The sequence below is a fragment of the Bos mutus genome, chromosome 13 (genome assembly GCF_027580195.1).
Source record: "Bos mutus isolate GX-2022 chromosome 13, NWIPB_WYAK_1.1, whole genome shotgun sequence".
Classification (NCBI taxonomy): domain Eukaryota; kingdom Metazoa; phylum Chordata; class Mammalia; order Artiodactyla; family Bovidae; genus Bos; species Bos mutus.
Window position 1 is genome coordinate 56,974,680 of NC_091629.1, and position 17,741 is coordinate 56,992,420.

At 43.4% G+C, this 17,741-nt stretch overlaps 1 protein-coding gene across 2 annotated transcripts; it reads right to left on the reverse strand.

The window, feature by feature from the left end:
• Positions 1-6,923: 6,923 nt before the first annotated feature.
• Positions 6,924-16,704, reverse strand: OSER1 (oxidative stress responsive serine rich 1). Of its 2 annotated transcripts, none has more exons than XM_005903194.3 (4): positions 16,550-16,704; positions 12,699-12,815; positions 9,728-9,841; positions 6,924-7,745 (listed from the first exon to the last, which is right to left on the reverse strand). In XM_005903194.3, the coding sequence occupies exons 2-4, from the start codon at positions 12,773-12,775 to the stop codon at positions 7,061-7,063; spliced, it is 876 nt and encodes a 291-aa protein (XP_005903256.1). In that variant the 5' UTR covers positions 12,776-12,815; positions 16,550-16,704; the 3' UTR covers positions 6,924-7,060. The 2 variants fall into 2 exon arrangements, with proteins under 2 accessions (XP_005903256.1, XP_070237874.1); XM_070381773.1 differs by lacking the exon at positions 16,550-16,704 and adding an exon at positions 14,550-16,504.
• Between the last annotated feature and the right edge of the window lie 1,037 nt (positions 16,705-17,741).

Consider the following 17,741-nt stretch of genomic DNA (forward strand, 5'->3'; position numbering starts at 1 on the left):
AACTCACCCCAGCCCCCTGCCCCGCAGGTTGCCTGACAGCCTGGTCGCCCAGTTCACTGCTGAGACCATCTCAATGCTGCCCCTGTAGAACTCTGCTGTTGCCACTTCTGACCAACCCTGGAAAACCGCGTGTTTCTTTCCACCTCCGCTCTCCAGGGGAGAGGAAAGAGCATCTCCAACTGGAAGCCAGAGGACTCTGAGTTCAAAACCCTTTGTAGTTTAAATGCCCAGCAAATCGGCATAATCCTGTTCTAAGGCTGGGCGGCTGGCTGCTGTGTCCTAGCAAGCTGTTCCAAGTGTAGCAACTGTTCATCCATACGCCTCCCTACAGTGGTTCCTCCCAAGGGCTGGTACACGTAAAAATCACCTGTGATACGTAAAAATGGGAACAGATTCCGGAATCCCACCCCCTCCCCAACCTACCAGATTGTCCTGGGAGGAGGCTCCAGCACTTGCATTCTTTTTAAAATCTCCTCGGACAAATCTGACTCTCATTCCCAGTAAAGAACCACTGTAGGTTTTCAAATTAAGAAACAGTTTCATAATAATGTACAGATCCATGCCTTCACTGTGTAGGGTAGATAGTTATGGAATTAGATTTGTGTTCAGATCCTAGGTCTGACCCTCACAAGCTGTGTGGCTTTGGACTATCTGTTAATTTCTCTAAGTCACAAATTCTTTGTCTGTAAAAGCACCTATCTCAAAGGATTCTCAGGGTTTTTTTCTAATTTATTTGTTTTTTAATTGAAGGATAATTGATTTACAGAATTTTGTTGTTTTCTGCCAAATATCAACATGGATCAGCCATAGGTATACATATGTCCCCTCCCTCTTGAATATCCCTCCCAAGGATTCTCAGTTTCAAGGATAATAGTATCTACCTTATATGGCTGGATGAGGATTAAGTGAGTTAATGGTGTAAAAAGACTTGTGCATGCATGCTAAGTCACTTCAGTCATGTCTGACTCTTTGTGACCCTATGGACCATAGCCCACCAGGCTCCTCTGTCCATGGGATTCTCCAGGCAAGAACACTGGAGCGGGTTGCCGTGTCCACCTCCAGGGGGTCTTCCCAACCCAGGGAAGTCTGCATTGGGTCTGTTACCTCTACGTGCATTGGCAAGCAGGTTCTTAACCACTAGCACCACCTGGGGAAGCCTGTAAAATGGCTCAGAAGACACTAAATACCTAACAAATGTTTGCTGTTATTAATATTATCCTCACAAGATAGGTTGCTTTTCACAACCTAAATGTCCATCGACAAATGAATGGATAAAGAAGATGTGGTACATATGCACAAGGAAATACTACTCAGCCATAAAAAGAATGAAATAATGTCATTTGAGGCAACATTGATGAAGCTAGAAATTATCACTCCGTAAGTGGCAGCTGGTCCCATCACTTCATAGGAAATAGATGGGGAAAGAGTAGAAACAGTGTCAAACTTTATTTTGGGGGGCTCTAAAATCACTGCAGATGGTGATTGCAGCCAGGAAATTAAAAGACGCTTACTTCTTGGAAGGAAAGTTATGACCAACCTAGATAGCATATTCAAAAGCAGAGATATTACTTTGCCAACAAAGGTTCGTCTAGTCAAGGCTATGGTTTTTCCAGTGGTCATGTATGGATGTGAGAGTTGGACTGTGAAGAAAGCTGAGCGCCGAAGAATTGATGGTTTTGAACTGTGGTGTTGGAGAAGACTCTTGAGAGTCCCTTGGCCTGCAAGGAGATCCAACCAGTCCATTCTGAAGGAGATCAGCCCTGGGTGTTCTTTGGAAGGAATGATGCTAAAGCTGAAACTCCAATACTTTGGCCACCTCATGTGAAGACTTGACTCATTGGAAAAGACTCCTCTGATGCTGGGAGGGGTTGGGGGCAGGAGGAGAAGGGGATGACAGAGGATGAGATGGCTGGATGGCATCACTGACTCGATGGACTTGAGTCTGAGTGAACTCCGTGAGATGGTGATGGACAGAGAGGCCTGGCATGCTGCAATTTATGGGGTTGCAAAGAGTCGGACACAACTGAGTGACTGAACTGAACTGAACTGAAGTAAGTCAGAAAGAGAAAGACAAATACCATATGATATCACTTATGTGTGGAATCTAAAATATGACAAAAAATAAAGTTATCCATGAAACAGAAACAGACTCACAGACGTAGAGAATAAACTCACCGTTGTCAAGGCAGCAGGCAGGGTGAGGGAGGGATGTGGGGGGAGTTTGCGATTAGCAGATGCAAACTATTGTATATAGAGTGGATAAACAACAAGGTCCTACTGTGGCATAGGGAACTATATTCAATATTCTGTGATGGACCATAATGGAAAAGAATATGAAAAAGAATGCATGTGTACATATAACTGAATCACTGCGCTATATGGCAGAAATTAACACACTGTTGTAAATCAACTATACTTGAATAAAATACAATAAATTTTTAAAAAATAAGTTGCTTTTCACACTATCATGCTTTATAAAATTATTACCAAAGGGAAGAAAGTGAAAGTGAAGTCGCTCAGTCATGTCCAACTCTTTGTGACCCCATGGACTGTACCGCACCAGGCTCCTCCCTCCATGGGATTCTCCAAGCAAGAGTTCTGAAGTGGGTTGCCATTTCCTTCTCCAGGGGATCTTCCCGACCCAGGAATCGAATCTGGGTCTCTCGCATTCCAGGCAGATGCGTTAACCTCTGAGCCACCAGGGAAGCTTAAGGGAAGAATCACCCCTTAAATATTAAGTACCTTAACACTGAAGCACTCCTTACTTTTCCCAATGTGTATTTATTCAACATTACCCTGTGTGGTTTTCCCCTTTTCAAACTGATAAATTATATTATTGGCAAAGGGACACTGATTTCTTGACCGTTTAAGTGAGGCGTTCTCTGGCGGTCCAGTAGTTAAGATGCTGCGCTTCCAACGCAGGGGGCACGGGATCAATCCCTGGTTGGGAAACTAAGATCCCACAGGCCGTGCAGCACAGCCAGAAGTTTCGGTCAATTTTTTTCGGTCAATTTGGTACCGGCCTTACCTGACCAGCCATCACTTCTTTGCCTCTCCCTTTAAACCAGTGAGTTTCAGGGAAAGGGAGACCCCTTGTGGCCACATGTGCATTACAACAGATTTTTCTTAGAAAAACCAAGTTCTACATTTGAAACGTATATACTAAACTTGGAACGAATTTTAAATTGCTTTAAAAGGTAGCTATCCCATTCTCTCTTTTTCGCAGGTTTTTCCCACTCCACAGTGTTGTTCTTGGGTCAGAAGGTGCAGTCACTTGCTTCCCTTGTCTCCTCAATTTCTCTAGCGTGACTGCTTCCTAGGGAGGGAGGAGAGGAAGGGACTGAAAATCCAAAACAGAGAGGAATGCACACAGAAATCTACTCGGGTCTCACGTTCCTTCTCAGCACCGAAGACTTAGTTAAAGAAGCCTCGCCTTCCCAGACAAGTTATCTGGCTGGGTTACATGCCTTCCGACACGCTGACTCCTTCCCCCACCTATGAGCTGTCTGAAGCAAAGATTATCTTCATTCCAAAAAAAAAAGAAGCCAGAATACCTCCTAAGTGCCTGCCTGGCACTCCAGCTCATCTTTTTGTGCCCAGCACCCTCCCAAACTACGTGCCCTCATCTTTCCTTCTTATTTGGCAGCTGACAACCCCCTTCTTGAGATGCTTTTTCACTCTACTCCTAGGGCTTGTCTCTCGGTTCTGTCCTGCCTCATTGGCTGCTCCCACACAAGTCTTCTGCAGGTTCCTCCGCATTGCCCTGAGCTCTAGACTTTGGAAATGACCCAGAGCTTGGTCCTCTTACTGAGAATCCACATTTACTCTCTAGGTGATCTCCTTTGCCAGCAGAGTTTTCAGTAACACCCACACCCTGATGGCTCCTAACTTTGGATCTCCAGCCTGTCCCACCCCTGATCTTCAGTTGCATATCCAACCACCGACTCAGCATCTCTACATGATATCAAAACCAAACTCCCAAAGTCTCCTCCCAAATCTGCTCCTCCAGCCAACTCCCACTGTATTAAACCTTGGGAATCATCCTTAATTTCAATCCTTCTTTCATACCTTATGTGCACACATGCTAAATTGCTTGTCGTGTCTGACTCTTTGAGACCCTATGGACTGAAGTCTGCCAGGCACTTCTGTCCATGGGATTCTCCAGACAAGAATACTGGAATGGGTTGCCATGCCCTCCTCCAGGGGATCTTCCTGACTTAGGGATCAAACCCATGTCTCTTATGTCTCCTGCATTGGCAGGTGAGTTCTTTACCACTGAACTTCCCTGGTGGCTCAGATGGTAAAGGATCCGCCTGCAATGCGGGAGACCTGAGTTCGATTCTGGGTTGGGAAGATCCCCTGGAGAAGGGAACAGCAACCCACTCCAGTATTCTTGCCTGGAGAACCCCCATGGACAGAGGAGCCTCGCGGGCTACAGACAAGGGGGTTGCAAAGAGTCGGACATGACTGAGCGACTTTCACTCACTCTTTACCACGAGCACCCCCTGAGAAGTCCATATCCTTATATCCATCACTTATATCCATCAGTAAATCCCTTTAGCTCGACCTTCAAAATAATTCCAGAATAGGTCTTCTCTCCTGCACTGCCAAGGTCTGAGCCACTTGAAATCATTGTCTGATTCACTGCAGTAGCCTCCTGACTGCCTCCTTCCTTTCCTTTTCCTAGCTCCCCTCTTAGTCTACAGAGCAGCCAGTGGTCTTTATAAAAGACAAGTCTGATGTCTCTCCTGTCCTCCAGACCCCCTCAAAGGCTCCCTGTCTCCTCACAAACCAAAGCCTTTAAAACGACCCAAGAGGGTCTCCATGATCTGCCCGTCACCCATGCTTCTGTGACCTCGCCTGCTTCAAGGAATGCTGCCAGGAATGCTCTTCCCCCAAATATCCACATGGCTCACTCTCGTTATCTTCAGGTCTCAGCTCAGATGTCACCTCCTCACGGAAGCTTCTCTGACCACCCCAAATGAAACAGCAACTCCTCCCACTGCCCTAGCCCTTGCTCTCTCCTAATCCTCCTCTCCATAGCATTTTCTCCACCAAGGATATGATGTCCTATTCCCAGCACCTGGTATAGCATGACTGTGTTGACAGCACTCAGTGAAGATTATGTTCAATGAAGTTACACATCAGGATGCTACTTTCCAAAACATCAGAGTAAAAATCCCTCAAACCACAATTTGAATCTGTTTTCCAGGATGCATCTGACAAACAAACATTGGTCCCATAAGTTGGACTCACAAATGGTCAACTGTCCCAATTAGGAACACATATTAAAGCTGGCCCAACTGGGTTTGAGTGATCTTGGACTTCCAAGATTCACGTTTAAAGGAAGATTCTGACTGAGATGTAAATCTTACACCTCATTCCTGCAAATCTGGAGTTCCGTTTTTGTCCAAGTGTGGATTTCTCCAACAGGTTACTCAGCCATTGGAACTTGGTCCTTTTCAGTTATGACTCTCCTCCTAACAACTCTGAATAAAAAACGGGCCTCACTCACCCTTCTCCTGTGACTGTTCTGTTAATATACAGAATAATTGGACTGCTGCTTTGAAAAGCAAACTAAAACCTTAAAAGACTTAACAGACTTAGAACTATTTTAGTTCAAGTAACATGTTCAGCTCAATTTACTCCACTTCTTTCTAGTAAAAAAGGTAAAGCAAAACACTAGCTGTGTTGGGGAGTGGGTGGGGGGAGGGGCCATAGGTGCCCTTATAACCAGAAGCCCTAATGGCCTAGATTCAGTTCACTTGCTCAGTCGTGTCCAACTCTTTGCAACCCTGTGGACTCCAGCACACCAGGCTTCCCTGTCCCATCACCAACTCCTGGAGCTTGCTCAAACTCATGTCTATCAAGTCGGTGATGCCATCCAATCATCTCAACCTCTGTTGTCCCCTTCTCTCCTCCTGCCTTTGATCTTTCCCAGCATCAGGGTCTTTTCCAATAAGTCAGTTTTTTGTTATCAGGTGGCCAAAGTATTGGAGTTTCAGCTTCAGCATCAGTCCTTCCAATGAACACTGGAGTATATTCATTGGATATATTCAATCAGAGAAGAGAATGGCAAACTAGTACCCTTGCCTTATATGGCAGCATGTCACTTTGGAACCACCCAGAAAAGAGAGGGTTCTTCCTCCAGTGGAAACTGTGGACAGACTTTTGTTCGAAACTTTAGAGGGAGCTGTGGCCTGGTCGGCCTTTAATTACAGGACACGGCATGGATAAAATTCTCTTTGGGGCCTGCTGGGGTAGGAGGGCAGTACAAAGAGATATCCATCCAGAACATTTGAAACTGAGGTATGAGAGCTATACTGCAAGTGACTGAAACATGCCATATATACCAGAATGCGAGATGGAGCAGATACATGGCAGTGTCCAACATCACACCCCTCTCCCGCAAAGCAGCAGCCCACTCCAAGCTGCTTCTCACGGAAGAAACCTTATGTGATGTGTCTCAGGGCGAAGAGCACCAGCAGGGGTTTGCTTGGTGATGGTTAATGATTCTCTCAAACAATATAGGGCAGGCCAGCCAGTTTATTTATATTGAATCTAAACCTTAGATCTCTGGCTTAACAATAACATAGGAAACCTTTAAAGACACAATAAATCTTAGGTAAATCAGAGATGGTTTAAACCTGTCATGTAACTTCTAATACCGCTGGGCTGGCAATTACAGCATGACAAATGTTCAGTCCAGTTACAAAACCACATTTCATTTTCCTTGGCACCCAAATCTTAACACACATCTGAAAAATGCACTGTTTTTTCAAAGGCTTTCACCATAAACATGCTGCTACCAGTCAAACAATGACCGTTTGTTCACCCCCAGGGACATTTCTAAATGATCTGCTCACCTTGGTGGGTATGTAAGAACTCAGAAAGTTTAAAGAACGAAGATTAACTGACTGAGATGCCAAGAAAAGTTTTTATTGCAAGCACAGTGAGCAGAAGGAGATGTCTTCTCACACAAAGTAGCTGCAAGGTCTGCTGTTAACTAACTCTCTGACAACCCTTCATTGGTTAAAGCACAGTAAGGAGCTTCTTGCTCTCAGGTGTACATCATTTCTGCCATGTGGGACATTTTCTTGGGGATATACAAGTAATATTCCATGTAGCCCGACAGGTCCTCAATGGTCACGTCATCCACGTAGACACGAGCCTGCTCAGAACAGGAACGGGGAGAGCCAGACAGAGTTCTCGTGTGAAGCGACTGAGAGTAGTCCTCAAGTGTGGATCTTCGTTCTGGGGCCAAGGGGGGGACATTCTGCAGGCCTGAAAAGGAATATACCTCCATGTCATGCCACCTCTTACACTGGCACTCCTTGCCTATGCATACACATGGCTTGCCCAGGTTTAGCTTGGAAACCGATTGAAAGTCAGAGAGATCATTGGCCTGGAGACTTGCTTGGGAGACTTGGGGAGCATCAGAGGAATCTTCCTCCTTACTCTCTGATGGGAGCCTTGGAACCGAAGTTCTCAAAGGCTCAGCAACCGCCCCTGTGTGATTAGTATCGAGAGAAGATGAGCATTCTCCTGCATTGAACTCTTTAGGGGTTGAAATTCCCAGCCCACTGCTGCCATCAGGGGAGTCAGTCTGGCTTTTGTGCTTGAGCTGGCTGCTGGAAGAAGCTATTGTACTGCAATGTATGAACTTTGGAGGATGAAGGACAGGAGACTTGGAACGGCGGCGACGCTGGGTTCTCACTGCTCCTCGTGAAGACTTCCTTGTAGACCTAAGAGGAAAAAACACACAAGAGGATGTTGGGATACAGTGTTCTTCTAAAGAGATCTTTTAAGATGGTTGGGAAATTGCCACCTCTCTGGTGAATGAGTGGAAATAAGTTCTCCACAAAGACGTGTGCCCACCTCCATTGTCAAGCTGCCCGAGCCTGTGCATCTCAAAAACTCCAACACCCCCTTACTATAGGAGAGGTGAAGGGTAGTTTTAAGTCACGTTTCTCAGACCAAACATTTGGTGCAGAAGACCTGTCTGCCCTGTCCCAACCCTTGTCTTAGGAACCTCTGACCAGTGGTTTGGGGAAGCACCCTGCACAGACAACTTAGAAAAACCTCAATGCTGGGCTCCATGCTCTGAACAAGGCAGTTTCAGTACCACCACGGGGCAGGGCGGGGGGGGGGGTAGCTAATGCTACAAATAATCACTCGTTCAACAGAATGACAGATTTAGAATTCATTTCTATCACTGCAAACAGCTGAACAACAGATTTAGACACTCTCAAGTTTTCAGATACTGGGAATTATCAGGCACATTATGTAATTTTTATAAAAAATATTTAATAAGAATTGTGCAAAGAGAAAAAAGTTCAAAATTGCCAAGCAAACTTGAAAGAGATAATGGCCGAGCAATTTTCTGAACTGATGCAAGAGAATACAAACACAAGAAGCACACAAGCAGGACAACTAATTGGAGAAAACCAAAAACAACAGGAACATCTTAAAACCAGCTAGAGACTAGATGGATTATTGCCAAAAGAAGAAAAATTAAGTCTGAAAGTAGGCTTTTCAACAACAACATGGAAGCCAGAAGACAATACCTTCAAGTGCTAAGAGAAAACAACTGCCACCTAGGACCACGATTTCAGGTTCACTAAAGCAGGGATAACTTTCAAGAAAAAGGATGAAATAAAGACATTTTCAGAGAAACATTCTATATGGACAACTAACAGAGAGCAAACACCCCCACTGCGCCTTTTTAACTAAATAACAGACTTCTTTAGGAAGAAAGTGACCCTATACGGAAGGTCTGATGCCACAATGGTGAGAGTAAAGGAAGGGTACATGAGATGAATCTAAACCAACACTCTCTAATTAAATACAATGAAGTAGGGTAAATAAAACTGAACTGGTGAGACAAAAATAACTGACAGAACTAAAGTACCAGGCCATCCATTGGGAGGGGACTGGAGCAAAACAGTTCTGAGGAGGAGGGCTAAGAGAAACAAAGTACGTAATTTCCAAACCAATGAAAGGAAAACTGGTATGGAGAAAAACAAACACATTTCAAACAATTTTTCAAATGGGGAGGACAGGGAAGGTGGGAACAAAAGAAATAAAAATGAAAAAACCGGACAAACAGCATAAAAGAGCAGAACAAATCCAAATATATCAATAATCAAAATAAATGTAAGTTTAACTCCAGACAAAACAGACTTTAAGACAAAAGCCATTATGGGGGATTAAGAAGGTCACTAAATACAGTAAAAGTCTCAATTCATCAGGAAGAAAACATTCTAAACTGGCATGAACCTAGGCTATAAACAAAACGGCTTCAAAACGATAAAGCAAAGACATAGAACTTACAGGGAAAATAAACGAATGTACTCCACTGGGGGAGACTTCAACAAGCCCCTCAATTATTAATAGGCCAAGCTAACAACACCAACAAAATTATTTGAAAAAAGATCCTATAAATAAGACATTTAAAAGCTTACTTTAATGGACATTTATAAAACCTAAAAATGATTAGAGGAGAGCCATTCTTCTCAAACACACATAGAACATTTATAAAAACTGACTACGAACCAGGCCAGACAGCAAGTCTCAGCAAATTCACAATGAGAAGAAAGACTCTTCTTTAATTGGTGCATCTTGGGTTCTGTATCATAAGACATTCTCTTCTGAATTTTCAGCAAAGAAAATCCAGTACCACGTTAAGGTGCTGGGATAAAAACCATGTGCAGTGAGAAGTTCTTACCCATGCCAACTGTCTTTAGACGCACATGCGGACTTAGGCTTGGCATCCTCTACTGCTGCTCTGACTGACGCTCTGACACTTGCGCCTTCTCCAACAGACAGAGATGCTATGGACCTGAAGACAAGAACAGAGTTTACTGCTTAGAAAACCACGCAAGAAGAACACACTGCTCTCACCAACCCAAATGCGACTTGTGTTAATACCTTTATTGCCTTTTCAGTTTGCTTTTCTCAAGAATTGCTCAGCTTTCACTGTAAACTGTTCTTCAAAACCAAATTTGGAGGATCCCTAAGAGCTCACAGTTGCAAAACTGTAAGCCAAAGAATGATTCTTAAGTATAACCAGCAGCGGGATATAAATAGACTGTTTATCTGGGGCAGATCGGCCGTATGTCCAGGGAGAATGCTAATGACACTGACCGCTTACTTTATGTGGGCAAACCAGAGCTGTGGAGACTAAGTTCAGGAGGATAAACTTTAGGAGACTCAATCTAACTCTGGGAGACTCAATCTAAATGAATCCTTTTTCAAATAGTATACAACTTATACAAAAATATTCTGATTTTTACAACCAATAAACCTGAAATATTATTCAGTTAAATCTCTACAGTTTAAAACTACACAAGTAACGTGGGTTCTCAGTAAAGAAGATGAAAAAATTTAAAAGAGAAAAGAATCAACTCTAATTTCACAATCCAGAAATCAACATTAACATTTAACATCAAATTCTTCTGGACCTTTTCAATATACACACACACACAGGGCTCCTACTACACATGCTGCAGCACTGTAGTATCCTATAGAAAGAGACAGTCTACTAAGTAACAAGATGCTCACTCACTGAAACATAATTTAAAAGCTGGCAATAACTAAATGTCTAATAACAGAAAATACTATACTATATAAAATTAGTGGTGTCTGGTACACAATGGGATATTAGGAATTTATTAAAAATTAAGAGTACAAAGAACTTTAATGACATGGGAGAATGCTTATAATATTAAGGGAAAACAGCATGGATGAATACCTGTACATATATTATGATTTCAACTGTGTAAAAACAGTGATATTACAGATGATTTAGATACTAACAGTGGTAATGGTAAGGTGTGACTTTTACTTTTTTATCCATTTTATGATTTATAAATAAGCATGTATTATGCTAAACATATATATATATAGTCTGAAAAAAAGAACTATATTGTTTTGCAATTAAATATATAGACTCTATCCTGATAAGACAAATACCATTAGGAACCAAAACCTGTTCAACAGGATCATGCTGAATTCCTTGGCAAGGCTTGGTTAGCCTATGAGTCACTACCTCACATGTTCCATTTGTAAATCAGCAACAATTCCAAACAACCAACTAGAACTGCATGACACACTACACAAGTCTTATTCTGCCTAGTCACAGTAATGACTCACCCCTTGCACTCTTACTTGGTTTTCTGAAATGCTCTCCACTGCTCCTCCTCTTTATAATTTCACACACAGTAGACTGCAGGCTACAAATACACAGTATCGGACCGTAAACTGTACAGAGTATTTTAAAAGATTTTATGTTCCAAGTAATTTTTAGGGGCACAGAAATAGCTTAATTTTATGTTCCAATGAAAATACCAGGAAAGAAGTCTGTGTATCAAGAGTTAAGTAAATTTATACACTAAGGGATTTACATATACCTGTGCATTTGTAAGTATTTTCCTGATTAAAAAATTGCATAGATTTGCATAGTCTATACCAGAAATCACAGAAAATTACACTATGACTAGAGTCTGGAACTATGTGTTTCTCTGCTTTGTTTCTGCTTCCCAAAATAGCAAGTACTAATCAATTCTAATGGCAAGATGATCATATTGGCAAAATCACTAGAAGCTACTTACTTGCTGTATCATGGAAACAATGTCAGCACCTGTAACAGCTGCTGTGCAAATCTATGAGTATAAATTTTCTCATTTGATAGGTCAAAAACAGGATTAGCAATAGGCAGGCAGCTGTAACAACTAACATCTATTTAATTTTACTATGCGCCAGGCACTGAATGTGTTTCTTCATGTTGTCTTCACAAAAATGGTTAAGAGCAGAGGTTCTGGAGAAAAATTATCTGGGTTCAAATTCTGGCTCTACCACGTCTTACCAATGTGACCTTTTATAAGACAATTCATCTGTAGCTCCTCTGTAAACTATACAGTATACTCTGTACTGTCTATCTTCTAAGTTGGTAGTGAGGATTAGATGATATGTACAGAGTACTTCAGTATTGAGGGCATAGTAAAATAAGTAATAAATTTTAACAGTCATTACTGCTCCTTGCTGAGTTGGGTTTCCGTTCATGAAATGAAATATTGTTATATCCATTAAAATTTAAGATATCTTCTGGCCTGGGGCAAAGAATGGGGATGAAAAGAGTCCTGCATAGAACATTTTGCAAAGGGTGAAAATATTAACATTCAGACAGCAGCTGGTCTGCAGGTGCTCTAATTAGTTTGACCAAAGGGTCCAAGACTATTGATCTCAGTGACAGAACCCTAATGAATAGAGGTTTCCATAGTGATAGGCTCAGCGATCAGAGCCCATGAAATTGACAATGTCTGCAGAGATTCCTATTGAACCAACTCACTTTCAGTGAAAAATACTGTGATTCCCTAGAGGTGTAGGAGGAACTCTCTGATGGGACACTGACTGCTAATGTGTGATTAAAAAGAGGCAGGGGGCAGGGAAAGCCGTACTCTACTAAAGTTAAGGATAATTCCCAACCTTGGAATACAAATGAGCAGCTACTTCTCAAAATTTAACAGAAGAGTTTCTTTTATAACAATGTTATACAGAATTTGGTAAAATATCACACTATTAACATTTATACTTCCTACAAATAAAAAGAAACTTTAGAAGAGAAAGAGCTCCCCTGAGGAAATGTCTACTTAAATCTAGTAAACAATTCCCCAATAATATACTTCATATTTAATTACCCTGATGCATCCACTCTTAGTTTCTTGAAAGCAGTTTGTAGACTCTCCTCCTCTCCATCCTTGGCTTCCGATTTCATTGTGAAAGTTTTTACACTATTATGGATGTTCCCGTTAATACTAAAAAAAAAAGAAAAGAAAAATTAAATGAGCAAAGTGAAAACAGGTTAAAATCTGTATTCCTGATACTACCATTGCTTCTTAGTGGGATAGAGTGCAAACTTCTATTTCTAAAAGGAAGTTTCAATGATTAGGAAACTGCAGGTTTTATTTCTTAAGAGGAGACAAATGAAATGATACAGAAAACATGTGTTTATTATGATGGTATTTAAACTGTCCAAATACTTGAAGACAACATCTTGTTTCACAGTTTTGGAAATTAGATCACATTACCTAAAATCTGTGTTTCTGTATACTTTTAACAGGAAGGGAAATCCTTCCAGTTGTAGAAGTCTAGAAACCTACAGAAAAGATGATCATTGCATTGGAAATAAAAGGGAAAAGCTTAGTCTACAAGATTCTGACCTTTAAAATGCTACTTAAAAAGTGTATATATGTATATGCAAACATTCACTTTCCTGTGTATTTGAAACTAATACAATATTATAAATCAACTATATATACTTCAACAAAAATTTTTGAACAACAAAAAAACCCACTACTGAGTATTTGTCTCATCTAACTCTAAACATTTCAGGTAAGAATAACTACATGACACATGACAGCATTTCTCTAAAGCAATCCTGACGCAGATATGAGTATTTATACTCATCCTAATAATCATACAGATAGATATCAAGTTGTTACCACTGTCAAGGCAGGATTACAAACTTGTTTCAATGATACTGACTACTCCACACACTATCTATAAGGTTGATACCTTTGCTTTCTTTAGCTTCTAATGCTCTCTCACAAAAATAGATGAACTACACTTGTAACTCAAAATCTTAAAGGTAGCTGAAGAGACAGGAAATAAAGGAAAAAAACTAAAATTGTTCTACAGATATGCCTTTAAATGATCTCTACCTAATCAACTAGCTTGATTAACCAAAGTTCTCCATTTCCCCCACCCTGAGTTTTATATTTAAACTAAAAAGGTGGGGGGGAGGGGCGGCGGGGGGGGCCCAGACCAACCAAAACAACAAGAGATACAATAGAGAAGTTAATCAATTCATTGACTCTAATCTCTCCATTTTTTTTACTTTTAGGGTAAAAAATTTCCTGATACCAAATCCAGAATGAAAATGGTTTCTATAAACATATTACTGGAAATCAGAAAGAAAAAAGTAAAACAAAAAAATAAGAAAATGAGGAATTTTTTAAGCATTCACTTCACCTTCTCTATTTCTAACCTGCTACCCCATCCCCCCCACCCCCACCCCGCCCTGGGCACTCTCCCAGTGAATAGTGCCTGGATCCTTGGAGCCTCTTTGATTTTATATCTGCTCATTTCTCAGGGGTGGGTTTGATGTTATTGTGAGACCTCTAATATTCTAAAGGTCAGAGTGTCATAATATGTTTGTTAATGTAACCACGCAGTACCAGAGACAGAATTAGGAAGCAAGTAATCAAGACTATTTGTTTTATTTATGTGTAGAAGGTATTTTAGGCAGACTTCTCTGAGAACACTGAAAACAGTCTCAAAAGAATTTATCTAGTTTTCACCTCAACTTCTTAAAATATTGAAATACACTCCCCACAGATATTTTTGCTGGTTTATTTAACCAGTACATCACTGTGAGGAAACAGTATCAATTCCGTATTTCACTGGCTACTAATTCAGTTCTAGATTTAGAGGAGGATCCTCTCCCAGATACACAATAACGTCTTCTCTCTCTATATATATATTTATACCTGGGGAGAGGGATGGCCAAAGACCAGATATTCTCTTATTTTTGAAGCTCCACAGCATCTAAAACGGTGCTGTCTGTAGGCTGTAAACAAATTCCTCCTGCTGGCAGAACTAAAATAAAGTTTTTATTAGTTTTCCTCAATTACTTTATGACCAAACGCTGGCCCTCACAGAGGAACATCATATGAGCCAGTCTCCCCACTCCTCTGGACCCCACACAATCCCTCTCCGGGCCTCTCTAGAAATCAGCACACATCACATCTACACATGCACTGCTGAATTCTACAGGCAGGAATCCATTCCTTCCGCAAATACTGACAGACTCCCTACGCTGTGCTTTTAGCACTAGTACGGATGCTCAGGCATGTAGGTGTGAACTCAGGACTATGAACCCCACTCCTGCCCTAACACTGTGCTAAGATGTTTTGCACTCAGATATGGAACTTTTAATTATACAGGGCTAATTTATATACTGTAAGTGACCTCCAGATGTTAATACAAACTCCACTAACATTCTTACTGGCACACTAAAAGAGCCATCATTTACAAACCAAAACAGGCCAGAATAAGACTGGCTACCGACTAAAACTCTAGGAATGAAGTTCCATTTAAACTATTTTCAGACTTCGAGCATTTTGATTACTCGTCTTTTCCCTCAGTTAAATTAACCCAGAGCAAAGGTGAATCTCAGGTATGACCTTAACAGCTAAACAGTAGCGTGTCTGTAACTTTAAAAGGCTTTACCATGCTCCTCCCTCTTCCCATTCACTCAAATCAAGAGCTGCACAACCAACTCCGGGGATCTTACACTTGATTTATCTTCATTAAGTTTATGGGAGGCGTTCTTGCCGATTTTTACTGCACTATCTTCTTGAAATTGAACAATCCCCGCAAAGGTCAAACTTTTAAAGTTACTTTAAGTCAAATCACACGGGGATTCGGAGTTTCCCTTAACCTTTCAAAAAACCAAAACAAAACAAAAACACAAAATTCTTCTAAGTTCATCCATCAAAAGGGCAAATTCCTGACTTTTCTCTGACTTCAAACGAAGAGTAAGTCTCACAATATTATTTATATCTTGCAATTTTAACCAAGCCCACCTAACAACCACAAGCCTAGGTCCAAATTTCCCGGACCCTGAAAAGACCTGAGAACGATCAATAAAGGATCCGCGCGTAAGCGTGTCATCACAATGTTAAATAAAGCTTTTAGAAAATTTCCCAGCCCAGCAGGAAGCATGGAGTCCGGGAAAAGAAAATCCTGTCCAGCAACTCTGGAAGACGCGAACAAGACGAAGTTGCAACAATCGGCCCCCGAAACAAAACACGTTCATGTCTCTCTCTACCCACTCAACTTCTACACCCTCGGTGTAAAAGAGCTTTGTGCTTTGCTAGAGCACAAAGTTAATTCTTTTCACCCAGAAACTGGGTCGGTCGAGGTTAAACAAGATGGGGTGGGGAAAGGTCAGGGCCGGGGGGGGCGGCGGTTCGGAAAGTGGGGATCTGTCTGGCGCCCGAACCCGCCCGGGCTCTCCCGCTGCAAAGTTTCCCCTTGAGGATACTCCCCCGGCCAAGATGAGAGGCCTGCGTCGGGCCAAAGGGGTGAGGGATCCAGAAGGAGGCGGGAACAGAGCCGAAGAGGCAGCCAACGAGACTGGGGCTCGGGAACCAGCGAGAAAGGGCGGGAAGGGGCAAAGGGCGGCCGAGGAGGGCGAAAAGGGGAAGCTATGGACCGGCGGGAGAGGGCGGAGGCACGGCGCGGGGGCCGCGGAGGCGGGAAGGGGCGAGAGAGAAGAGCCTCTGGCAGGGCCAGGCCGCAGTGGCCGAGGGGGCGCGGAGAGGCGCAGGCCCGGCCCGGACGGCCCGGCCCAGGCGGCCAGCGTCGGCGGGCGACGCGGCTCGACGTGCGGCGGGAGGGCCAGAGGAAGCCGCCCGTGGCCAGGCCGGGCCGGGAGGCCCAGACGCGGTGACGCGGCGCGTCCGCGTCACGTCAGGGTACTCACCTTCTCGCAGCAGGGGCGCTCCGGGAAGCCAGTCCGGTCAGTTTAGAACGTCTTTCCCGGATCGCGGCGCCTGACTGACCCGGATCCAAATCCGCGGAGGGACGACCAGCGCCTCCGAAGTCGCACTGCGCCTGCGTCACCCAGGCACGCGCCCCGCCCCCTTCTCATTCTCCTCCCATCTCGGGGAATCGGCGACGGGGGAGGGCAGCGGCTGCGCAGGCGCGAGGTCGTGGCCGCGCGTCTCAAAAGCCTGGCGCCAGCCCCTCGTGAAACACGTGCGCCTGACGTCATTTCCTGTTATTCTCTTCCCTGACTCCTCCCTCCGCGAAGGGTTCGCTGGGGATGGGATTTTGGGGCTTGCCTGCTTCTTCAGCTTGGTCAGGTGAGCGAGTGGGCGTGCTTCACCGGCCAGCCGCCTCCACTTCTGCGGGTCTCCTGGTGTTTGGTGCCTGGAATTGACAAGGCTGCGGGATTCCTCCGGGTGAGGCCATGATGGGGGGAATCTTCACGGCAGTGGACCCCGTCTGAGCGATTGGCGAGAGCCCCCTCTACGCCCGAATTGGACTTGCTGCGACATCTCCAGAGCTCCGACGAGAGCCCTCGCCTCCCAAGGATCTTCCAGGGCTGCAGAGAAATCAAGGAGGTATTCGACACGGTCAGAACCGTGAACGTGACACCGGAATCGGAACTGAAATGCCTTTACTATACCCCTGTTGTTTGACTTGAGGCAACTCACTTTTTTATCTCTGGGCCTCAGTTTCTCCATTCGGACTATTTCACCGAATCTCTGTTTTTGTTTTGTTTTGTTTTGTTCCAGCCATGGACTCCTTTGAGAATCTGGGGAGAACTGTAGACCATTTCGACAGAGAGACGCACATGCATACTAAATTTTGCGAAAAGGTTTAGGCAGGTCACCTAAGTAGGTGATTTTTAGGTATCTTGTCTATTTGTATGACTCATGACAGGCTGAGAAGGTGTGGGCTTCCCTTCAGCTGCCACTCCCTCCATCAGGAGGAGTGGTTCTGCGGAGTTCGGAGTTCGCTGTATGTCTCCTCACCGCACCCAAGCTCCCGTCTGCAGCTCTCGGAGCACCTATCAGCGCTGTATGGGAAAAGATGGCTTTCCTCAATAGAATGAGCTAAAGTTGGTCCTGGCCCAACCTTTATGTGAAGTTGTCACCAGAACCAAAACA